The following is a 26,526-nucleotide window of genomic DNA, read 5'->3' as shown; positions in this document are numbered from 1 at the left end:
CACTCGCAATTGCAAATACGTCCGTGCTATCCTGGATCCTTGGGACGTCCCTATCCCATTGAAATTGACGCTTAAAATAGTTACGGTAAGGGTTAAGGTTAGGGTAAGAGTTAAGGTTAGGGTGGGGACGTCCCAAGGGACCCGAATAGCATACTGACCCTTGCTAATACGCTGACGCCGTTCAGCCCCCTCGAAACCCCTCCCCCTTCTCGTGCGCAGACGCAGTGCTGGATGAGTACATTTTGATACTTTATTACCCCTAAACTGTATGATACACGTGTTCATTTACGGTATGCGTACATGATTCATTGTACAAATGACATGAGTGTTGCCCTTTTTGTAACCGTAATGTTACAGTAGCTTCTTTGAACGGAGGAACGGAATGACTTTACTCCTGCATGACTTCATTACCCAAACAACACTTCGCAGACATGAGTCTCGTCACCGTATTATTGCGGAAGTGCTGAGGCAGGATTATAGCTATAGCTCAGTGGATTATAATCACAGAGTTTCTGATTTCACAGCTCCGTCGCTTCTGCAAAATATAGATTGTCGTTTTGTTATATCTCTGAATTATAAAGAAACACGGGATATGGCAGCTTTAAAGTATGCTGGTATGGATGATACAGACAGCGAGGATGAGCTGCCCCCAGGATGGGAAGAGAGATCTACGAAGGATGGATGGGTTTACTATGCGAAGTAAGCGAAAATGAACTATTGCGCATTGCTCATAGTCAACCATTGCCGCTTGATTTTATGGCAGTGTTATGCTTCCCATAAACCAGTCCTTGAACATACTAGCCCTAGGCTGTATAACATCTATTCAATATTGGCCACAAAATAGAGCAGTGTAGAGCATTGCTTTGTTTTAATGCAGCTAGCTGCTGTCAGTAATTGCAAGTTAGTTTGATGGGTTATCTCTCTCTGTCTCAATCTCTCCCTCTCCACAGTCATGAGGAAATGAAGACTCAGTGGGATCATCCCAAGACGGGGAAGAAGAGACGCTGTGCTGGAGGTTAGAGTTACTCTCCAGGCAGACCCCAATCCCTCCTTTTCCCACCCACCCGTTACATCTCACCTTCCCCCATTCAATTTGCCTGGCTAACCAAACTCCTTGCTCCGGCCAAACGCTACGCCCACGGACATTAGTTTCTTCTCCGCAATGAGTCTGAGTACCTCCCAGTCTGATTGGTCCCCGAAACCGATAGGTTGGGCCAGAGCCAGAACACACGTGGATAAAGTAGTGATGAGAAAATCCGTCATTGGCTTTGATACTCTGATTGGTTAGAGATGATCCAATCGCTGATTACTTTGTTTTGTACAACACCCTCATTTTGACGTCATCACAAACAACTTCAATGATGGCAGTCTCAGACTTGAGTATGTAGTGAAGGATAGAGCAACGGAATAATTCAGTTTGAGTCGTCAGGCAACCATTCAATATGCCTTTTTGCAACTGTGTGTGTAATTGTCATTACTTATGCACATTCTGCTATAGTAGATGTATCCTTATGTTAGGATGGCACTCAGTAACAGACCATTCAGAGATATTGAGTTAATGGTATGTATCATGTTTCTGAATAATAATATGCCATTTAGCAGACGCTTTTATCCAAAGTGACTTACAGTCATGCGTGCATACATTTTTTTGTGTATGGGTGGTCCCGGGGTCGAACCCACTACCTTGGCGTTACAAGCGCCATGCTCTACCAGCTGAGCTACAGAGGACCATATGGCTTGAGGGGTCTAACTGGAGGGTTTTGTTCCCCACAGATCTACCATATGGATGGGAGCAGGAGATGGATGACAAAGGACAGATCTTCTATGTGGAGTAAGTCCTCCTTTCTAGATATCCTGAATCAGCAAGTTAAGGGGTGGCAGTAGAAAGAAAAACTGGTAGCACTTTATTTTTACGGTACATCAATTTACCAGGCTTTTCCCAAAACATTACAAGGTATAGTAAATACACAGTAATAACCTACTAATTACTTGTTTGTTTTGTTGGGATTCATTCAAATAAACAACATATTCATATCACTTACATGTCCTATTTAATACCAGGCAAATAGCAGTGGAAACTGTTCCGTAACATAAAGTGCTACCGAAATTGAATGGTGCAGGACGGGATGGCTGCCATTTCACGGGCTCCTAACCAATTGTGCTATGCTGTGTGTTTTTTCTGGTTGTTTGTAACTTTTTTTTTTACATAATACATCCACACTGAGCTAAAGGCTAGAGCTGCCGCTTTCAATGAGCGGGACACTAATCCAGATGCTTATAAGAAATCCTGCTATGCCCTCCGACGAACCATCAAACAGGCAAAGCATCAATACAGGACTTAGATTGAATCCTACTGCACCGGCTCTGATGCTCATCGGATGTGGCAGGGCTTGTAAACTATTACGGATTACAAAGGGAAACCCAGCTGCGAGCTGCCCAGGGAAGCGAGCCTACCAGATGAGCTAAATGCCTTCTATAGTCGCTTCGAGGCAAGCAACACTGATCCATGCATGAGAGCACCAGCTGTTCCGGACGACTGTGTGATCACGCTCTCTGTAGCCGACGTGAGTAAGACCTTTAAACAGGTCAACATTTACAAGGCCGCAGGGCCAGAAGGATTACCAGGACACGTACTCAGAGCATGCACTGACCAACTGGCAAGTGTATTCACTGACATTTTCAACCTCTCCCTGACTGAGTCTGTAATACCTACATGTTTCAAGCAGACCACCATAGTCCCTGTGCCCAAGAATGCCAAGGTAACCTGCCTAAATGACTACTGCCCCATAGCACTCACGTCTGTAGCCATGAAGTGCTTTGAAAGGCTGGTCATGGCTCACATCAACACCATCATCCCAGAAACCATAGACCCACTACAATTCACATACCACCCCAACAGATCCACAGATGACGCAATCTCCATTGCACTCCACACTGCCCTTTCCCACCTGGACAAAAGGAACCCCTACGTGAGAATGCTGTTAGTTGACTACAGCTCGGCGTTCAACACCATAGTGCCCTCAAAGCTCATCACTAAACTAAGGACCCTGGGACTAAACACCTCCTCCTCCATGCTTTGCTGTGGGAAATACACCTGCGGAGATCATCCATCCATTCATACACACCACGTCTCACAAAGACACGGCTGTTGGAGCCACAAATCTCCAATTTGGACAAATTTCCACCTGTCTAATGTCCATTGCTCGTGTTTCTTGGCCCAAGCAGGTCTCTTTTTCTTATTGGTGTCCTTTAGTAATGGTTTCTTTGCAGTAATTCGACCATGAAGGCCTGACTCACACAGTCCCCTCTGAACAGTTGATGTTGAGATGTGTCTGTTACTTGAACTCTGTGAAGCATTTATTTGGGCTGCAATTTCTGAGGCTGGTAACTCTAATGAACTTATCCTCTGCAGCAGAGGTAGCTCTGGGTCTTCCATTCCTGTGGCGGTCCTTACGAGAGCCAGTTTCACCATAGCGCTTGATGTTTTTTGCGACTGCACTTGAAGAAACTTTCAAAGGTCTTGAAATGTTCCGTATTGACTGACCTTCATGTCTTAAAGTAATGAAGGACTGTCGTTTCTCTTTGCCTATTTGAGCTGTTCTTGCCATAATATGGACTTGGTCTTTTACCAAATAGGGCTATCTTCTGTATACCACCCCTACCTTTTCACAACACAACTGATTGGCTCAAACACATTAAGAAGGAAAGAAATTACACAAATTAACTTTTAAGAAGGCACACATGTTAATTGAAATGCATTCCAGGTGACTACCTCATGAAGCTGGTTGAGACAATGCCAAGAGTGTGCAAAGCTGTCATCAAGGCAAAGGGTGGCTATTTGAAGAATCTCAAATATAAAATATATGTTGATTTGTTTAACACTTTTTTCGTTACTACATGATTCCATATGTGTTATTTCATAGTTTTGATGTCTTCACTATTATTCTACAATGTAGAAAATAGTAAAAATAAAGAAAAACCCTTGAATGAGTAGGTGTGTCCAAACTTACTGTACATGTAGATATTACCTTGACTAACCTGTACCCCGCACATTGACTCTGTACCGGTACCCCATGTATGTAGCCTCGTTATTCTTATTTTGTAACCTTTTTTTATTTTCTTACTTTAGTTTATTTTTGTATTTTTTTGTGCAAATATTTTCTTTAAAAAATCCTGCATTGTTGGTTAAGGGCTTGTAAGAAAGCATTTCACAGTAAGGTCTACGCCTGTTGTATTCGGCGCAGGTGACAAATAACATTTAATTTGAAATCTTCTCCCCACTGCTGTAGAGTAGACCCATGGCTGTGAGCAGCCTATCTATTCCCAGCTGCCTGTTCATGAGGCCTTGTTATGGTAGAGAGGGACCATGTTGGAGCATCCTCACAACCACTTAGCTTAGTTACATTTTAGTCATTTAGCAGATGCTCTTATCAAGAGCGACTTACAGGAGCAATTAGGGTTAAGTGCCTTGCTCAAGGGCGCATCGACAGATTTTTCACCTAGTCGGCTCGGGGATTAGAACCAGCGACCTTTTGGTTACTGGCACAACGCTCTTAACCACTAAGCTACCCGCCGCCCAGTTAGAGGACTAACTTAGTGTCTTCTTGTCTCATCTGAACTTGTTTATTTCATTTGGTAAAAAATACCTCTCTCCCTGCCCCTTCACTAACAGTCACATTAACAAGAGGAAGACCTACTTTGACCCGCGGCAGGCGTTTACTGTGGAGGACGTTCTGGTGAAGCCGAAGCGTTACGATGGGAACACTGCAGCCCTGGAGATCCTGCAGGGTCGTGACCTCTCAGACAGGGTGGTCCTCATCACCGGGGGAAACTCTGGCATCGGTGAGTTTAGGACTGTGTGTGTGCATGTGTCTGTGTGTAATTCACTTATTTATGCCTCAATAGAGTTAAGAAGTGCACCTTCATTATTCCACCAGTGGGTGGGGGTGTTGTACCTAGTTTGTTTTTGTCCAGTCCTGACAGTGCTTTTCTGTCGTCCCCCTGCAAGCCAAAGCCTCACTGTATGCCTTTAAAACCGGGCATTCATCAACATTATGAAATGATACACTTAGACTGAACAAATCATTCACTAATACCCAACATGATTGTATTGAAGGTCAGGAGCCCTTTTCACTCGTACCCATATACGGGTTGAAAACGGCAGATAGTAATTGTAATTGTGTGATGGTGGGGATGAAGGGCTGTGTTCCAAACAGAAAACTACAAGTGTGCTTGCTCTAGTTTCTCAATGGCACAGCTAAAAAAAGCACCTTATCGTTGAAGACTTCTTTGAGTTGTAAAAGTACATTGAAATTACTTAGGAACTGTGCACACTTTGGAGAGGTGTGTGGCCACTTGGAGACACCAGTTAGTCCTCTCACTCAAACCCTTGTCATTTTTTGTCTTATGTTGCACCTACCCCACATTTTCCAGGAATATTCTTATCATGTTACTGAATGTATCCAGAGAATTTTCTGATTTTGTTATCACAAATACGGTGAAAAGTACAGTAAATGTAAAATGCACATAAAAATCAACTCTGTAATATTTGGATTCAGTCTTGTGTCAGGTGAATTGTTGTGTCCTCAACTTTGGTCTATTCATTTTCCCATAATCTCCAAACAGTTCCCGTTCAATTACTACTATGCTTATGCATAAGCTTTTCTGCTGTAAGAAACATTTAAATTTAGCCCTAGCCATATAGGCCAATTCCCACAAGTGTAAAGGGTTAACTGAGCTGAATTGGATGTCATTGTTAACTGTAATGAATGATGGCCATTTGTGGTGGGCAAATGCATGGCTCACTGTATAATGGCCCTGGAAACAAATGCATGGCTCACTGTATAATGGCCCTGGAAACAAATGCATTTCCTTTTCCTCTCTGGCACAAGTAGCAGCCATTTATCCACAGTCGCAGGGGGATAACGACAGCGCGAGGGAAATTAAACAAACATAAAATCGTTAATTGTCTTCATATTCAAATCATTCCTCTATCCTAAAGTTATGGCTTTGTAAATGGAGTGAGTATATCACTAAAGATGGTTTTGAAACAGTGTTGTTGTTTTCAGATTTATAATGGTTAAGACTTCAGACCGTGACTGAACTCGAGCTTCCCACCATGAATGACTTTTTAGTATATATTCCTTTGGGCCAGAGGTTCTGCAACACAGTCAAGTTTGTGCCTGGTTATTTTCAAGAAGGAACAAAACAACAAGGATAGAATAAAGGGCAAAACTCTGGCTATCATGTTGAAGTCATTCCAGAGAAACAACTTTTGACAGGTAAAAATTAACTAGTCAAATGCAAAAACATATAGGCCTACTGTCACAAAATATATTTAGTCAACAGGGTAAAGCTGATGTAGCTTATTACCTGTAACATAGTCCTCTTGCCGAGACACTCTTCTAGTCAGTGAGATGGTGGTTTCTATTCCTCAGAAAGAGGGCACAGAAGCTCTTTCAGGTGGAATGTGGCAATCTGAATAATACACCGATCTTTACGCACATCAGTCCCTTTGTTTCTCTTAAGATACACAATATTTAACATATTAAAAACACACTTTGATATTTTAACTAAGTTTTGCTGTTGGTCTATTGATTCTGATTAACCGTGATGCATTGCACCCTGTTTCTAATGTATTTTCCTCTGTGATGGGGTTCTTGTTTTTCAGTAAAAATTATCAAAAAGTATCAGACACAATTATAAACGAAAAAACCCATTGATATTATTACAAATATTGTCTAAAGTGTAAAGTTTGTTTTGCAGTGTCAATGCCTAATGAACACACATTTACATAACCTTTATCCTCCACTTGTCTCCCAGTGTACTGAATATGAATTATCCTGCTATAATGAACAGTATGCCAATAGTAATTGCCACCAGTAGCGAGCTCCCTTGACATCCCCATGGTCAACGTGTGAAATGTGCTTATGCCAATTGACTAAACACAGTGGGAATTTAAATTGCATCAATAGTGTCTCAATCCTAGCGTCAAGGCTATTTTCATTTGTTCAACAGAATCGTTTTAACAGGAAATATGAGGACATTTATTTTTAACTATAGCTGGCTATTATTTAAATTACATGTTTCCATTTTATTGTGTTAATTTAGCTCTTAATGCATGGGGAATAGACATATATGAGGCCATTTATGCCTGAAATGTAATGCGGTATGGTTTTGATAACAGGCCTGAATAGGTTCTAGTAATATTGCTGGAAGGCGATACAGGGATGTGGTGCGTCTCAGCTTACGGCATTAGTCTTATTTTCTCCCTCTCTCCTTTGTAATTTAAAAACCAGTAAGAACTCCTATTTGGTCTTTAATTGCGGTAATGGAAATTAATGGTCGCTGTTAGCCGATCTCACCTTCTCTTTCTCTCTCTCTCTCTCTCTCTCTCTCTCTCTCTCTCTCTCTCTCTCTCTCTCTCTCTCTCTCTCTCTCTCTCTCTCTCTCAATTCATTTAAAAGGGGCTTTATTGGCATGGGAAACATATGTTTACTTTGCTAAAGCAAGTGAAATAAACAGTCAACAAAAGTGAGAAGAAACAAATTTAACAATATAAAAAAACTTAGAAATTAACAGTAAACATTAAACACTCAAAAAGGTTTCAAAAAGATAAAGACATTTCAAGCATTATATTATCAGCTATGTACAGTGTTTTAGCAATGTGCAAATACTGTAGTTGTAGTACGAATAGTGGGGGAAGATAAATAAACAGATAAATATTGGTAGTATTTTACAATGTTGTTTGTGCTCCACTGGTTGCCCTTTTGTCATGGCAATGGCCCACAAATCATGCTGCTGTGATTTGCACATTGTGGTATTTCGCCTAACAGATATGGGAGTTTATCAATGTTTGACTTGTTTTAAAATTATTTGTGGGTCTGTGTGATCTGTGGGAAATATGTGTCTCTAATGTGGTCATACATTTAGCAGGAGGTTAGGAAGTGCAGCTTAGTTTCCACCTCATTTTGTGGACAGTGGGCACATATCCTGTCTTCTCTTGAAAGCCAGGTCTGCCTATGGTGACGTCTCTCAATAGCAAGGCTTTGCTCACTGAGTCTGTACGTAGTCAAGGATTTTCTTAATTTTGGGACAGTCACAGTGGTCAGGTATTCTGCCACTGTGCACTCTCTGTTTAGGGCCAGATAGTATACCAATTTGCTCAGTTTTTCGGTTGATTCTTTCCAGCTGGCTGAAGGGACTCTTCTCTAGGTTAATGTCTCTGTAGGTAAGTGCTTTGTGGTAGAATGTGTGGGTATTGCTTCCTTGGTGGGTGTAGAATTTAACAGCTCTTTTCTGGATTTTGATAACTAGTGGGTATAGTTGTAATTCTGCTCTGCATGCATTGTTTGGTGTTTTGCGTTTTACACATAGTATTTTCTTGCAGAATTCTGCATGCAGAGAGAGTCTCAATTGGGTGTTTGTCCCATTTTGCGAATTCTTGGCTGGTGAGTGGACCCTAGACCTCACAACCATAGAAGGCAATGGGTTCTATAACTGATTGAAGTATTGCTTTTCCAGATCCTAATTGGGATGTCGAGTTTTATGTTCCTTTTGATGGCATGGAAGGCCCTTCTTGCCTTTTCTCTTAGATCGCTCACAGCCTTGTGGAAGTTACCTGTGGTGTTGATGTTTAGGCTGAGGTAGGTATAATTCTTTGTTTGCTCTAGGGCAACAGTGTCTAGATAGAATTTGTATTTTTTGTCCTGGCAACTGAACCTTTTTTGGAATTCCATTATTTTTGTCTTACTGAGATTCACTGTCTGGGCCCAAGTCTGACAGAATCTGTGCAGAAGATCTAGTTGCGTCTGTAGGCCCTCCTTGGCTCTTCTCTCTCTCTCTCTCTTTCTCTTTCTCGCTGTCTTTTGCTCTCTCTCTCTCTGTCTCTCTCTTTCTGTCTCTCTCTTTCTCTCTCCCTTGGTCTCTCTCAATTCAATTCAAAGGGCTTTATTGGTATAGGATACTTATGTTTCCATTGCCAAAGCAAGTGAAATAGAAAATAAACAAAAGTGAAATAAACAATACAAAAATGAACAGTAAACATTACACTCACAAAAGTTCCAAAATAATAAAGACATTTGTCTATATACAGTGTTGTAACGATGTGCAAATAGTTCAAGTACAAAAGGGAAAAGAAATAAATATAAATATGGGTTGTATTTACAATGGTGTTTGTTCTTCATTGGTTGCTCTTTTCTTTTGGCAACAGGTCACAAATCTTGCTGCTGTGATGGCACACTGTGGTATTTCACCCAATAGATATGGGTGTTTATCAAAATTGGATTTGTTTTCGAATTCGTTGTGGGTCTGTGTAATCTGAGGGAAATATGTGTCTCTAATATGGTCATACATTTGGCAGGAGGTTAGGAAGTGCAGCTCAGTTTCCACCTAATTTTGTGGAAACTCTCTCTCTCTCTCTCTCTCTCTCTCTCTCTCTCTCTCTCTCTCTCTCTCTCTCTCTCTCTCTCTCTCTCTCTCTCTCTCTCTCTCTCTCTCTCTCTCTCTCTCTCTCTCTCTCTCTCTCTCTCTCTCTCTCTCTCTCTCTCTCTGTGTGTCTGTGTGTGTGTGTAAAGGTAGTCTCCTCTAGCCCTCAGGTCCACCTGTATGTGTGTACAATTGATCCTGTAGGGACTGTGACCCTGCCTCAGGCCCACCATCCATCCCCATTAATAGCTCCTGTTCTAGCCTTCATTCAACCAACTAATAACTCTACACAGTTACTGTACATTTACTGGCCAAGGGTTCACTGTACTGTTTGTCCTTAAAGGGCTACCGTCACTGGGCGCATCAAAGGACAACTTATTTAACTTCATTAGAATATTGTTAGCAATACTTGTAGTGGTGCTGCATGGTCCAGGGGAGGTGTGTGGTTCTGTCTGTTAAAAACTTGATAGCCCGTCAGTATCTTTGTATTTTTAGTTCTTCATACTGTCAACACTTTGTCCTCTGCATGTTCACACCTGTGAACATGTCCTGTTTAGGCTATTCTCATCCAATATCTACACCGTGAAAGGTTCTTTTTCTGCCATATATTCAATACTGAGAATAGAACATGTGAATGAGGCAAAGCATATATTTGTACTGAATATCTACATCCATATACAGTGTTACCTGTGTACACTAGATACTCTGTAGAGCCTGTGTGTGTTCAGTGGAGGGGTGTAGGTCTCTGAGGTGTCATGTTATTAACTTGATAATATGACGTATGGTGAGTTATGGTTAGTTATGGACCTAGCGACCCTCTGTCTCACTACAGCAGGACTACATGCATGTAGAGACAACAACCCATTCATATCCATCAGGACTGGCTCCACAAATAAGACATCTGTAAAAGGATTCTTATTATTTTCTATCAAGTTGATTTCAAGAACATTTCATTTCACTGGGACGACATAGCTTTTTGTGTGCATGATTTATGGTTTGATTTCTATTTGAGATAAATTGCAAGACTTTATAGAGGACATTTTTAGATTGCTGGTTTATCTAAACATGCAGAGAATTGTACCTAAACAGCTTTCCCCAATCCCCAGTCCAGCGTGTGTGTGTGTATGTGAGAGAGAGAGAGACCTGGGGATGCTCCTGTCTCTAATGCATGCTTTGAATCCCACATGGTGTTGTTGTGCTGGTGGAGGATCAATGTCACAGTAAGAAGCAGAGAGGAGTTGGGAGGAGGGACAGCTAGTGAATAACAAGAGGGACTGAAATATGTATAATATGATCATCCTATCTCTATCTCTAAACATCATTCCCTTGGTGTTTTAGGTCTTTGAATGTTATTTGTTATTCATGAAACAGTGTCATTGTTCAGTGTTTGTGTTGATCCCTGTGTTGTGTTGTGTGGATTATGAGCTAGGCCTGCTCTCTCCTCTCTCTGGAAGGACAGATCACTAAAAAGATGCAGCCAGTCGCGGAGAGAGAGAGAGGGAGGGGAGAGGAGGGAGGCTCAGTGTGCAGATTAAGCCCATAGCCAGGCTTTGTGAGTGATCATTAGATTGAGGCAGATTTGTTAAACATAACTGCCATTAAATTAGCAGCAAAGCCCTGGTATTTACTGCACCACTGGTGTTTGTGAATAAGGAGCCCTTACAGAGCGGCCCAGCCATGTGTTAAGCCCACCGCCTGGTAAGGAGGGGATTCATTATTCATACTGGGACTGACTGGGAGGAAGTAGAGGATAAGAAGATGCTCCTGGAGAGGGTGGCATGCAGCGCAACGGGCTTGTGTGTCTCTGTGTATACACTGTATGTGTGCAAACATGCTTGAGTGTGTATGTGTACATCTTCACTGTGGGACAATCTCTTGTGTAAAGTCCCCTGTCTCAATCTCTTGTGTAAAGTCCCCTGTCTCCTTGGACGTGGCTGGTGTTATTCTAACTGAGGAAATGGAAGGGTTTTACAACAGGAATTTCATGTCCTCTCTGAGGAAGATGTTTATTGGCTACGTAATGAGAACCAGTTATGGTTGGTTAGTCAAATTATTCAACTTTATTAACCTTGGATCAAATTCACAATGCTGTCCCAAACTGGTGTAACATACCAGGGAATTGCATCGTAGGCCAAGAGGGTTCGATAATGATTACAGCTCTAATATAATTTAACTGGAATGGTTAGAGAGAGAGGATGGAATACATATATGTGCTTAAAGCCCCTCAGTGGAATCGGATGAAAGGCGACTGGGTTATTGTGTGTAGTGAAGTAGTTTATAGACTCATCGGGTTTACAGTCTGGGGATGATGAGGAGATAAAGCTACGTGAAGGGGAGGGTGGATTTGGATGACAGTGATGAAAATAGCCCTCCTCCAGTGATATATGTGTGTGTGTGTGTGTAACCTGTTACCATAGGTACAGGAGTGGCCATTGTTATTGGAGGCCATGATGAAGTGTGTGTGTGTGTGTGTGTGCGTGTGCGTGTTTGTGTAAACGTAACGTAAAGGCTGAGGTGACCAGTGTGTGTGTAAGAGAGAGAGGGAGAGGGAAGGCAGTGTGGAGCGTGAGGCAGGGGACAGTGGGAAAGGGGACAGTGGGAAAGGGGACAGTGGGAAAGGGGACAGTGGGAAAGGGGACAGGGGAAAGGGGACAGTGGGAAAGGGGACAGTGGGAAAGGGGACAGGGGAAAGGGGACAGGGGGAAAGGGGACAGTGGGAAAGGGGACAGGGGAAAGGGGACAGTGGGAAAGGGGACAGTGGGAAAGGGGACAGGGGAAAGGGGACAGTGGGAAAGGGGACAGGGGAAAGGGGACAGGGGAAAGGGGACAGGGGAAAGGGGACAGGGGGAAAGGGGACAGGGGGAAAGGGGACAGGGGAAAGGGGACAGGGGAAAGGGGACAGGGAAAGGGGACAGTGGGAAAGGGAAAGGGGACAGTGGGAAAGGGACAGGGGGAAAGGGGACAGGGGAAAGGGGACAGGGGAAAGGGGACAGTGGGAAAGGGGACAGTGGGAAAGGGGACAGTGGGAAAGGGGACAGGGGGAAAGGGGACAGGGGGAAAGGGGACAGGGGGAAAGGGGACAGGGGGAAAGGGGTCAGTGGGAAAGGGGACAGGGGGAAAGGGGACAGGGGGAAAGGGGACAGTGGGAAAGGGGACAGGGGGAAAGGGGACAGTGGGAAAGGGGACAGTGGGAAAGGGGACAGGGGGAAAGGGGACAGGGGGGAAAGGGGACAGGGGGAAAGGGGACAGGGGGAAAGTGGGTCAGGTGGGGAAAGGGGACAGGGGGGAAAGGGGACAGGGGGAAAGGGGACAGTGGGAAAGGGGACAGGGGGAAAGGGGACAGTGGGAAAGGGGACAGTGGGAAAGGGGACAGGGGAAAGGGGACAGGGGGAAAGGGGACAGTGGAAAGGGGACAGTGGGAAAGGGGACAGTGGGAAAGGGGACAGGGGAAAGGGGACAGGAGATTGTGTGGGCCAGGTGGGGGTTAAGAGGGGCCAGGCCAGGGGTAATAGAACCACTCCAGGCCTCTCAGGTGGAACAACTCACCCCTGGGCTGTAATTACAAACCATACATCCCACTTTTGTGGTGACACCACCTCCCTGGAACTAATGGAAGGGCTGCAGTTGGAATGGAGGAGAATTAAAGTGCTCCTCATTGCAGGCGTGGAGTAGGCTCCTGTTTTTTGGGGCTTAAAATATTATAGAGCAGGAACAGGTGTATTCATCGTTGAGACACACAGGAGGTACTGCAGTGAGAATAGTTAGGCATTGGGGAGAGCTGTGTGTTCATTAAATCAGGTGGAAGTTCTCTATAGAGTGAGAGATTGAGAGTGTGAGCGCGAGATAGTTGGAGGGTATTTACCAGAAGATAACGACCATACCATTACGCTTGTTTACACTGCGCTGGGGTCGGAAAACAATCATGGTTATATTAAGATACCGTGGAGCCGGCGTGAGATATGGGTTGGAAAATGTACCTCAATGCAGGGATAGGATTTGCCACTGTTTTCCAAATTTGACCTTTATCCACACTGCTCCATCGAGAAGCTTGAGATACTGCTAGTTTTGGATAAAGGTAAAATTTGAAGTACAGTGGCATATCCCGTCCTTGCATTGAGGTACGTTTTCTGACCCATATCTTGCTCCGGCTTCATGGTGTCTTAATGTAACCATGATTGCCATTCTGACCAAGGGCAGACTTGGCTGAAACTATCTCACCGGAGAAAGCATCAGAGCGAGCAAAACAGTGCCCCTATGTCTTACTGTATGTAGCCCATGTATCTGATGCTGTCTGGACAAAAAGAGTATGACATGCCATAATCATTTTGTCCAGACAGCATCAGACACAGTACATGGACTACACATACACATGGGCTACAAATGTCCTCTGCCTGGACGACGATGGCAGTATTATCAGCAGCACCTGTACTTTTACCAAAGAAATGCGTATTGTATCCCCCTAGTCAGGGCCGTGCACAGACCTTTCTGCAGGTGCTCAAAATGAAAAAAGGCCACCCCCTGCTTGAAATAATAAAATACTTTCATAATTAATATCTCGGAATTCATAACCAAATGCCTCTGTAGAGATAATGTTTACATTTTTGAGCATAGGCCTATTTATTTCTGCAACAACACACTCATCATCATCATAAATTGTGAGGAAGCTAGTTAGAGTGCCTCCTAAAGAAATGATTGACATAGGGAAAAGAGGGTGGGCGATCAGCTGATCATTGATGTTAATGATTGATGTAAATCTGCTATCTCGATTTCTTTTACTGATTGTGATTGATTTGATTTGATTTACCTCTGGCTTTCTGCCTCTCGCTGCTGCGCGTATCAGCCAACCAGACCGAATATTGATGATGATGTAGGCTAAATCATGTGTTATCAAGTGTTAATCAAATGTTATGCTGCTGTGGCAGTACTGTGGATATTTTAACTCGGTAGCTAGCTACACACACTCGACTGGTGAGCGCATCTCTCAAGCCATACATGTTTGGATACCGGGCGCGCGTGAGCGCCGTACAGGGCAGATCAACAGGCGCAACCAACCAACGGACGGGTTGGGAGTGGGGGTGGGGGTGGTGAACTTGATGACAACTTGTGGGCAGTGAATTCCGAACAACAATGACAAAGAATGTATAAAACCCCATTTTAGGGCACTTTGGACACTGGAAGAGGAAAGGGGCATGTGCTCTCCACAGGTAGAGCTCTATCTGTCTGTGCCTGCCCCTAGTCTAAGGGTCCGGGGCCGGGTTTCTACTAAGCTAACATATGGAATTGTTTTAAGATGGTCATACCAAGGATAATTTAGCTATTTGATTTGGAATTTTAGGTATAACAATATATATATATATTTGATGAAACATTGAATTTGGCCTTATCGCTATTAGCCCATAGAAAAACAGATAGTCAAAGATTTAATCAAAAGGAAGTATGTTTTGAAGTGTTTGTCCTATATGTGAGAGATATAAGAAAGCTCATAATTCTTTTTATAATAATTTATCGTGGAATTACCCGTATACCTTTTAATGTGGAAATGCCCTATTCACTTCCATTCATTTCTCGTCCCGGTACCTTCAGATGAGTCTAGTGACACTTGTGGGGGTCATAGAGAGAAACGGAGAACACCATTGTTCGTAAGTCTCATCTTTCCATAGAGGGGTCATATTATTTTGTAGCCCAAACTGTTCGGACGCTACAGATGTTTTCGTGAGAAGACATATTTTTGGGATGTCTCATGGTCTGACAAATACTGCTGTAGCTCGGCCACCTTCCACCGCCGACATCAGCGGATGCGGTAGATTGAGATGCAGCCATGCAAAAATATTATATCTCTATTTTAGACAGACAGATTTTGATGGAGATTTTTTTATTTATTTTTTTGTTTCAAGCGGTGCATGAGGAGACCTCAAGCGGAGATTTATTTTCAAATATATATATATATATATATATATATATATTTTTTTTTTATGCCCAGCTCATGAGGCCCCTCTGGTGTGAGGCCTGAGGCAATTGCCTCTTCTGCCTAATGGTAAGTCCACCAGTGCTTCCGACTTCAGTGCAGCTCAGTGTAAACAAGCATAACGGTAGAGTCGGAAGGGAGGTTATCTGTTTGCCAAATAAACATGTTTACCGTTGTGGGTTATAATGATCTGATTTTAGCTCTATTTGCCCAAATCAACACAGCTCATTGTAGTAAAATGCTTTTCCATTTCCTAAATAAACAGGTTTACTGGTAAGGATCTCATTAGACTGAGCCAATACACCTGTGTATGGAGGAAATACGGAAAGGGGCGTTGGGCCTCGCAGGACAAACAGAGCGTGAAATCACTAAATCACACTCATTATTGGGGATATCAGGATGGCCAGGATCCTAATGTACCATGCAGAACATCCATCCACTGCTTTATAGAGATTTCTCTCTGATTGTACAATAATAAAGTATTTTAATTATGGATGCTGTGAACCTTCGAAGTGAGCAAAATTGCTGTAACTCTCTGGACCTCATTTGCTAGTGGTCTAGTATGGATTATAAGCACTTTTAATGCAGATTCTCCATTGAGAATGCTTTTTAATCCTGAAGTAGTCTTAATCTGGGTCCAGGAAACCAGCCCTATGAGTGTGGTGTGTGTGTTTCCTTAATCTAAACGCTTGCTGTTGAGTAGGCCTCTCTTTATCCCTGAGTAGAACACACCCCAGCCTGACCTCCTGTCATGTTCTACAGTCTGGGTGGAATGCTAAATAACCTCCCCTTGTTGTTCACCTGACCAGGAACTAATCTCCACACCACCTCCCGTACAGGAAACACAGGCTTGAGGGTGGGGAGTCTTTGTAAACCAACGCCACTCTCGTTATTTCACAATTAATGTCATGCCCTTGTTATTTGTCATGAAGAAAACACGGCTCTGTCGCCCATGTTGTTGTTGCTGCCATATTCTAATTTGTACTCCATTATGGAAAACACTGGTGTCGATTAATTTCACTTTCATGCTTGGTACACACAAAAAGTGAGTGTGGGGTGGCATTGTTTACCCAGCTGCCAGTGTTCTTGTCCAATTTAGAGAGGATGGAATAATCATTGTTTAAGCTGTAACAGGCATGTCTGCCCTCCTGTTCTGATTGCTGTTTATAATTTGTAAGTTTGAGTAGAACCTTGGGTTTGTTGCTATCCGGTTCATTGTATAACGTAGACTAAATCAGATGTTTTGTTTGAGAAACATTCACATTTTACGTGATAATATAGTTAGTGTATTTGAACTGGTAGGGGTATTTGAACAACTATAAAACTAGTCTGAGAGAGCGAGAAAATGCTTATGTTTCTGTCAAGGCTCTGTGATAGTTGGTATGTAAGATGATGCCTGTTAAACACATTTGGAAAAGTGTTTATTTATAATTTTTTCAGAGTCAAGGTGCAACACTCTTCTTTCATTTTGTTATTATTTTCCTGTCCTTTCCCTGTGAGGGGACGCGTGGCAGCGCTCTTTCCATTACACCTAATAAGGTGTCATATGATTTAATTCCATGCTTCAGTTGTCAGCGAGACCTTCCAATCCCACACCAAATTACAGTTTTAATAGATATTACTCTTTAACGCTCCACTCACAATTAGGCCTCCTAGTTCTCCACTTAATGAAAATCAGATTAAGACCTAATCTAATTACCGGTTGGTTTTAATCCACGCTGGCTGTGATACTGGCTGTCTGCCTCTCCTTCTCTCAGCTCCTCTCTGCCACAACCACTTAGTGTTCATAAACCTGCCCTACCTGCCTGTCACTCACCACTCTACGTCTGTCTGTGTGTGCGTGTGCGCCGTGTGTGTCTGTCTGTTTCTGTTGATTAAAGATGTATAAATGAGCGTCAAAGGAAATAGTGTACCACTGAGTGGATACTGAATGGTTTATAGCACGCTGTTAATATCAACGTCCACGGATGGGAAAGTTGGTCAATCTTAACAGGAAATAAAAATATGATTTAAGGAAAAGTTAATCTCGTAAATGAATTCTACCTCTGGGTTGAAATGACCCACATAGACTGGCAATTTGGAAATGAACTTCCGTCTCTATCTGTTTTTTTGGTCCATTTTATCGTGACTACATGATTTGGATGGAATCGTGAAGTAGTCTTGTACTGATAAATCCAGTTCCTATCAGAACCACTCTTTTAATGTAATAAATGTCCTTATCAGTCAGTCTTTGAAGTGCTAGAATATCACACCAAGGTTTTATATGGAGGTTTTTCTCAAGTCAGTCAAATGGTTCAGATTTTCTAGTTGTCTTCTCTACAACTTCAATAGTTAACCTAATCATCAACATCATTATTATTATTGCTAGCATAACTGGTACCGCTTTATCACTCCAACCAATATGAATCTCCATGTTTCTCTCAGTAGAGTCAGTGAATAGTGATACCTTCTAAAATGGCTTGTGGTTAGTTTCCTATAACTGTATCAGAGACTAGCGGGTAAGGTCTTGAACCACATTAATTCAATCAGTTTCATCACTTCACAGAGACATGATTAACTTCCCCTAGTAGACCCTTTGGCTTCCTCCTCAGTGATAGAAATTATATGAAACATAGATATGGATTCTAACTCATCTTCTTCCCCTTCACAGTCAACTGCCCTGAGTATCTCCAAATTATCTCCCAAAATAACTCATCTTTAAAGCATTACTCTTTCTGTCTCCCTCCTCTCTCTGTCTCTATCTTCTCTCCCTCCACCCCCTCTGTTGCTCCCCTCTTCCATGCCCTCTCTCTCTCTCTCTCTCTCTCTCTCTCTCTCTCTCTCTCTCTCTCTCTCTCTCTCTCTCTCTCTCTCTCTCTCTCCCCATCCCTGTCTCTCTCCCCCTCTCTCCCCATCCCTGTCTCTCTCCCCCTCTCTGTGTGTAGGTTTTGAGACAGCCAAGTCGTTTGCCCTGCATGGGGCCCATGTGATCCTGGCCTGTAGGAATCTCTCCAAGGCCATCAAGGCTGTCCGCCTCATACAGCAGGAGTGGGTGAGTCACACTGCTGGAGCTTTATTAACCTACACAGACAGTACACACTGCTGGAGCTTTATTAAATAGATTCTTTGGTAATTTTGTATACTTTTTAGCCAGTAGTTCTGAAAGTAACGCTCCTGAGCCAAAAGTGGCCCTGAAAATTATTATGTCTCATATGTGCAAATCAATGGAGGCTGGTGGGAGGAGGAGCTATAGGATGAGGGGTTCATTGTAATGGCTGCAATGGAATACATGGAACGGTATCAAACACATCAAACATATGGAAACCAAATGTTTGACTCCGTTCCATTTATTCCATTCCAGCCATTACAATGAGTCCGCCCTCCTATAGCTCCTCCCACCAGCCTCCACTGGTGCAGATATATGCACCTCGTCATTTCTCTCTTGCTCTGCTGTGTGTGCATGATATGCCTCTTCCTAGCTGTCACTCATATGGCAAGGGGCTGAAGCTCATTGGTTGAACTCGAATTGGTAGGGGGCTGGCCCACGGGTGGGAATGTAGGGAAAATGGCGCAGCCCAGTTTTTCCAGAAAAATAGTTGCTTTCAAACTAGGGATTTAGTGGCTAGTTGAGGTAAAAGAGTAATTCTGCTCATAGATTATGCATGTATGAACTATGTATTGACATATCCAGCCCAAAGTGGGAGGTTTAAAAATACTTAGTAGTTGCCAAAGTTCCGGAGCATGTCTTTAACCTATACTGTACACACAAACTGGAAACACTTGAATCCCACATCAGTGAGACTTACAGAGAACTCTGCAATGGGATGGCTGTTTCATATAGAGGTGAGGGTAAGAGAGGGAAGGAGAGAGGGAGGAATTAATTGAGAGAGAGGGAGGAATGGAGAGAGAGAGTGTGATAATTACCTGAGATTATAACGGTAATATTTTAGTGCCCCCAGATTTACGAATGGGGGAAAATAAACAAGTGGGATGTGGCTGCTGGAGCAGAAAGAATAAGCCATTAGTACTGGGTTGATTACAGGGAGAGAGGGGAGGGAGAGAGGGGAGGGAGATAGAGAGAACTCATTGCAGAAAGTGAGATAGACAGAGTAAGAGAGGGAATGAGAGAGAGCGTAGTGGGAGAAACTGAGAAGAGAGGGAGTGCTGAGTGGAGAGAGATAAAGACTGATAGATAGCAGGATGTGAATGATAACAGACCTGCAGTTTTAAACTCAACCCAGATCTCTAAATGAACAAACAGTTTTTTCTTAAATGAATTTGTTGTAAAAGTCCAGGTAGCAGATAATGGACCATATCAGATATTTGTGTAGGTGCTGTATATGAACTTTTTCTTACTTGAAAAATTATTTGTTAGTTTACAATTGTACAATTTATGCTCCCCACATATAAAAACCACGAAGATTACCGGAAACTACCGAACGCAAGATCGTCATTTCTATGACTACACTGTGGAGGAACGCATTGCCTGTAGCCTAGTGTACATGCTAAGCTGGTGTTCAAGTGGCACTTCATTTTTTGTATGGAAACGGCTGTGAGATTTTTCTACAATATTCACAACATATTGACACAATAGAATAAAAATCTAATTTCATCAATTACATGTGGAAAAAAAGGTATTTGAGTTAGCGAACGAGCAGCAAATTAAACAGAAAGTGAATTCTCTCCACCCTCTCTCCCCGGTTTTAGCTTGCGGCTATCACTGTCTAGCTGGCTAGGTTTAGGATATTTACTAGCCCATACCAGTGACAAACTTAGCAATGTTATCGACATATGGCAGTACACAAACAAAATCTATCTAACTTATTTTGCCAGATATAATTTTTTTTGCCACAAATTCATTCAGAAACGGAGGAAGAGAACTAGCTATATCAAGCTAACGTTAGCTGCTGCCTCTTCAACAAGAATCAACTGTGACAACATTGATCCAAAGACAAAAAAACAAAAACACTGTCCCATTAAGCAAAATCCAAAATCCAGCCTGGCTCCGGGGAGTCTCAGAAATGCCACCAGATCCGCGATCGGATCCATGGCCGGAGCGTCGCATTTCAGTGTAGCCTGCACTCAACAGGCCGTTTAGAAAACTCCCCCGGAGCCACAGATTGAATTACCGCAATGTGCAGCCCCCACAATGCACAGGCCCAACATATTCCATATTCCGTTCCTAAAATCTGCCTTCAGTCCAGTGTAGGGAATACAGTGCCTTCAGAAAGTATTCATACCCCTTGACTTATTCCACATTTTGTTGTGTTACAGCCTGAATTCAACACAATACCCCATTATGACAAAGTGAAAACATGTTTTTAGAATTTTTAGATAAAAAAAAAAAATGAAATACAGAAATATCTAATTTACATAAGTATTCACACCCCTGAATCAATAGTTTGTAGAAGCACCTTTGGCAGCGATTACAACTGTGAGTCCTTCTGGGTAAGTCTCTAAGAGCTTTCCACAACTTGATTGTCCTTAATGATTACAAGCATACCCATAACATGATGCAGCCACCACTTGTTTGCAAATATGAGGAGTGGTACTCATTAATGTGTTGATTTGGATTTGCCCCAAACATAACACTTTGTATTCAGAATAAAAGTGAATTACTTTGCCACATTTTTTGCAGTATTACATTAGTGCCTTGTTGCAAATAGGATGCATGTTTTGGAATATATTTGTTCTCTACAGGATTCCTTCTTTTCACTCTGTCAATTAGGTTAGTATTGTGGAGTACCTACAATGTTTTTGATTCATCCTCAGTTTTCATGTCTGCCAGCTGTTGGTAGCTAACTGCTGGTGCTGTCATACTATAGATAGTACAAGCCTATGCGAAAGAGTAGGTTTGGCCGCGATGGAGGTCACTTACGACTGCGGCAAAAACTGTGTGTGTGGAGGGCTCCTCGGAATTCCAGCAGAATTGTTTTCTGACATCTGCTATGGGCTAGGGCATCTCGAAGATACAGTGCCTTCAGAAAGTATTCACACTCCTTGACTTTTTCCACATTTTGTTGTGTTAAAGCCTGAATTGAAAATGGATTAAATTGAGATTATTTTGTCACTGGCCTACACACAATACCCATAATATCAAAGTGGAATTATGTTTTTCACAATTTTTACAAATTAATACAAAATGAAAAGCTGAAATCTCTTGAGCCAATAAGTATTCAACCCATTTGTTAGGGCAAGCCTAAATAAGTTCAGGAGTAAAAATTGACTTAACAAGTCAAATAAGTTGCATGGACTCACTGTGCAATAATAGTGTTTAACATGATTTTTTAATGACTACCGAGCAGTGAATTTCAAACACAGATTCAACCACAAAGACCAGGGAGGTTTTCCTATGCCTCGCAAAGAAGGGCACCTATTGGTAGATGGGTAAAAAAACACACAAAAAAACTGACATTGAATATCCCTTTGAGCATGCTGAAGTTATTAATTACACTTTAGATGGTGTATCAATACACCCAGTCACTACAAAGATACAGGCGTCCTTCCTAACTCAGTTGTCGGAGAGGAAGGAAACCGCTCAGGAATTTTACTATGAGGCCAATGGTGATTTTAAAACAGTTACAGAGATTATTGGCTGTGATATGTTTACATTTGGTTAGTTTGATCAGTGTTATTTAGATGGAAGACGTGAGCTAAATGCGGTAGCTCTATTGCTAGCTAACATTAGCATAGAGGTAGCAAGCTAGCTCTTTCACTTACCTGGTTCACTTCCATGCTCACTGAAGCCTTGATAATGCTCAGTCTCTACTGGTGCTGCAGTCTGTTGAAATGCTTTAGAAACCACGTTGATGGTAGGGACAGCAACTTCTTGCTGAATATTGACGAGTAGACACCCAATTCGCCCGCTTTATTCTTACAAATTTATCCCACTTTTTACAAGGTTATTTAATAGGTTTTAGGTTTTATTTATTCGCACCAAAGAAAACAAGTGAAAGACAAAACGGTACAGATAAAAAGCTGTTAAAAACAGTGTGCAGGTGAGGTTGGAAACCCAAAATGGCTTATATGAAAACCACTCCGCAAAAACCAATATACAAATATAAGTACAAAATAAGTTTGTGATCCTGACCGCAGGGTGTTGTGGGATTGTTTCTGAAGTTAGTGCTGATTTGGAGAAAACATCAAACTCAACTTGTAGAGCAATATTACAATATTATAACAATTGATTTAAGAGTGTGTATTTTTTGGAATATTTTCTTTGGGTACTCTAAGTTACTATTATAGCGTTTCTGGCATTGAGAAATAGGTGCTACATTTCTTTAAAGAGATAATCCACCCTAGAAATTAAATGTGACGTGCTATGTCATTGTCACTGGAGATAGGGGATAACAAACATTTATCACATTTCATAACGGTTTTAAAACAAATACCTGCACTAGAGATCGCCAAATAATCCAATAGATGGTATGGGCATACAGTTGAAGTCGGAAGTTTAGCCAAATAATGTATTAGCCAAATACATTTAAACTCAGTTTTTCACAATTCCTGACATTTAATCCAAGTAAAAATTCCCTGTTTTAGGTGAGTTAGGATCACCACTTTATTTTAAGTATGTGAAATGTCAGAATAATAGTAGAGAGAATGATTTATTTCAGCTTTTATTTGTTTCATCACATTCCCAGTGGGTCAGAAGTTTACATACACTCAATTAGTATTTGGTAGCATTGCCTTTAAATTGTTTAACTTGGGTCAAAAGTTTTGGGTAGCCTTCCACAAGCTTCCCACAATGAGTTGGGTGAATTTTGGCCCATTCCTCCTGACAGAGCTGGTGTAACTGAGTCAGGTTTGTAGGCCTCCTTGCTCCCACACGCTTTTTCAGTTCTGCCCACACATTTTCTATAGGATTGAGGTCAGGGCTTTATGATAGCCACTCCAATGTCTTGACTTTGTTGTCCTTAAGCCATTTTGTCACAACTTTGGAAGTATGCTTGGGGTCATTGTACATTTGGAAGACCCATTTGCGACCAAGCTTTAACTTCCTGACTGATGTCTTGAGATGTTGCTTCAATATATCCACATAATTTTCCTTCCTCATGATGCCATCTATTTTGTGAAGTGCACCAGTCCCTCCTGCAGCAAAGCACCCCCACAGCATGATGCTGCCACCCCTGTGCTTCACGGTTGGGATGGTGTTCTTCGGCTTGCCAGCAACCCCCTTTTTCCTCCAAACATAACGATGGTCATTATGGCCAAACAGTTCTATTTTTGTTCCTTCAGACCAGAGGACATTTCTCCAAAAAGTACGATCTTTGTCCCCATGTGCAGTTGCAAACCGTAGTCTGGCTTTTTTATGGTGGTTTTGGAGCAGTGGCTTCTTCCTTGCTGAGCGGCCTTTCAGGTTATGTCGATATAGGACTCCTTTTTACTGTGGATATAGATACTTTTGTACCTGTTTCCTTCAGCATCTTCACAAGGTCCTTTGCTGTTGTTCTGGGATTGATTTGCACTTTTCACACCAATGTACGTTCATCTCTAGAGACAGAATGCGTCTCCTTCCTGAGCGGTATGATGGCTGCGTGGTCCCATGGTGTTTATACTTGCGTACTATTGTTTGTACAGATGAACGTAGTACCTTCAGGCATTTGGAAATTGCTCCCAAGGATTAATCAGACTTGAGGAGGTCTACAATTTTTTTTCTGAGGTCTTGGCTGATTTATTTTAATTTTCCCATGATGTCAAGCAAAGAGGCACTGTGTTTGATGGTAGGCCTTGAAATACATCCACAGGTACACCTCCAATTGACTCAAATCATTTCAATTAGCCTATCAGAAGCTTCTAAAGCCATGACATCATTTTCTGGAATTTTCCAAGCTGTTTAAAGGCAGAGTCACCTTAGTGTATGTAAACTTCTGACCCACTGGAATTGTGATACAGTGAATTATAAGTGAAATAATCTGTCTGTAAATAATTGTTGGAAAAATTAATTGTGTCATGTACAAAGTAGATGTCCTAACCGACTTGCCAAAACTATAGTTTGTTAACAAGAAATTTGTGGAGTGGTTGAAAAACTCCAACCTAAGTGTATGTAAACTTCCGACTTCAACTGTACGTGTCTACACCACATCCTTCCGTCTATATCGCCATGACAAAGTATATATTTTGTTCAAATGTCCTCAAAGTACACAGTGAGCCATCAGATTAATATCCTTTCTTCCTTGGAACTACCATGATGCAAAGCGGTTTCTCCTCTCGTCTCCCTGCTTGCAGGCTCGCATGGCCCTTGCAACCTGACTCATACAGCTTTGCGCTAGAAATCTTTACCAGGTTGAACGTGGTGAGATTGTAACTCCTAAATTAATAGTGCAGTTTGTTTCTTTGATTTTACAGCTAGCTAGCTACTTCACATGCTGATATTGACTTTGGTATTATTGTGTGTAGCTACGTTTGCTAGCTAGCTAGCCAGCTTTACCAGAGAGAACACTGGATTGCGGGTTTTGTAATTGATTTAACTGCAACAGATTTCCACAACCATTTTCACACGTTGCTCACAATCTTATTATAACGACAGAATGAAACATTTGTTTACCAAAAAATGTTTCTCTCATATATTAGAGTTATTTAACACTGTAAATCATAGGAATTATTGGTTTTGGGTGGATTATTCCTTTAAATGTTTATTTTTTTGTAATCATTGTCATTAGATCGTAAGTGTACAGTGGGGGAAAAAAGTATTTAGTCAGCCACCAATTGTGCAAGTTCTCCCACTTAAAAAGATGAGAGAGGCCTGTAATTTTCATCATAGGTACACGTCAACTATGACAGACAAATTGAGAAAAAGAAATCCAGAAAATCACATTATAGGATTTTTTAATGAATTTATTTGCAAATTATGGTGGAAAATAAGTATTTGGTCACCTACAAACAAGCAAGATTTCTGGCTCTCACAGACCTGTAACTTCTTCTTTAAGAGGCTCCTCTGTCCTCCACTCGTTACCTATATTAATGGCACCTGTTTGAACTTGTTATCAGTATAAAAGACACCTGTCCACAACCTCAAACAGTCACACTCCAAACTCCACTATGGCCAAGACCAAAGAGCTGTCAAAGGACACCAGAAACAAAATTGTAGACCTGCACCAGGCTGGGAAGACTGAATCTGCAATAGGTAAGCAGCTTGGTTTGAAGAAATCAACTGTGGGAGCAATTATTAGGAAATGGAAGACATACAAGACCACTGATAATCTCCCTCGATCTGGGGCTCCACGCAAGATCTCACCCCCAGAAGATCTTGCGTGGAGCAAAACCCAGAACCACACGGGGGGACCTAGTGAATGACCTGCAGAGAGCTGGGACCAAAGTAACAAAGCCTACCATCAGTAACACACTACGCCGCCAAGGACTCAAATCCTGCAGTGCCAGACGTGTCCCCCTGCTTAAGCCAGTACATGTCCAGGCCTGTCTGAAGTTTGCTAGAGTGCATTTGGATGATCCAGAAGAGGATTGGGAGAATGTCATATGGTCAGATGAAACCAAAATAGAACTTTTTGGTAAAAACTCAACTCGTCGTGTTTGGAGGACAAAGAATGCTGAGTTGCATCCAAAGAACACCATACCTACTGTGAAGCATGGGGGTGGAAACATCATGCTTTGGGGCTGTTTTTCTGCAAAGGGACCAGGACGACTGATCCGTGTAAAGGAAAGAATGAATGGGGCCATGTATCGTGAGATTTTGAGTGAAAACCTCCTTCCATCAGCAAGGGCATTGAAGATGAAACGTGGCTGGGTCTTTCAGCATGACAATGATCCCAAACACACCGCCCGGGCAACGAAGGAGTGGCTTCGTAAGAAGCATTTCAAGGCCAGTCTCCAGATCTCAACCCCATAGAAAATCTTTGGAGGGAGTTGAAAGTCTGTGTTGCCCAGCGACAGCCCCAAAACATCACTGCTCTAGAGGAGATCTGCATGGAGGAATGGGCCAAAATACCAGCAACAGTGTGTGAAAACCTTGTGAAGACTTACAGAAAACGTTTGACCTGTGTCATTGCCAACAAAGGGTATATAACAAAGTATTGAGAAACTTTTGTTATTGACCAAATACTTATTTTCCACCATAATTTGCAAATAAATTCATTAAAAATCCTACAATGTGATTTTCTGGATTTTTTTTCCTCATTTTGTCTGTCATAGTTGATGTG

The 26,526-nt window shown here is 42.2% G+C and overlaps 1 protein-coding gene across 1 annotated transcript in view; it reads left to right on the top strand.

The window, feature by feature from the left end:
• The first annotated feature begins 370 nt into the window (after nt 1-370).
• wwox (WW domain containing oxidoreductase) overlaps nt 371-26,526 on the top strand; it is a 226,984-nt gene continuing 200,828 nt past the window's right edge. The window contains exons 1-5 of the mRNA XM_041837941.2: nt 371-699; nt 951-1,015; nt 1,774-1,831; nt 4,673-4,842; nt 18,316-18,422. Coding sequence (XP_041693875.1) covers nt 383-699; nt 951-1,015; nt 1,774-1,831; nt 4,673-4,842; nt 18,316-18,422 — 717 coding nt within the window. The 5' untranslated portion in view covers nt 371-382. The remainder of the gene's footprint in view (nt 700-950; nt 1,016-1,773; nt 1,832-4,672; nt 4,843-18,315; nt 18,423-26,526) is intronic.

Source organism: Coregonus clupeaformis, chromosome 19, assembly GCF_020615455.1.
Source record: "Coregonus clupeaformis isolate EN_2021a chromosome 19, ASM2061545v1, whole genome shotgun sequence".
NCBI classification, from domain to species: domain Eukaryota; kingdom Metazoa; phylum Chordata; class Actinopteri; order Salmoniformes; family Salmonidae; genus Coregonus; species Coregonus clupeaformis.
This window is presented reverse-complemented; position numbering and strand designations above follow the sequence as displayed.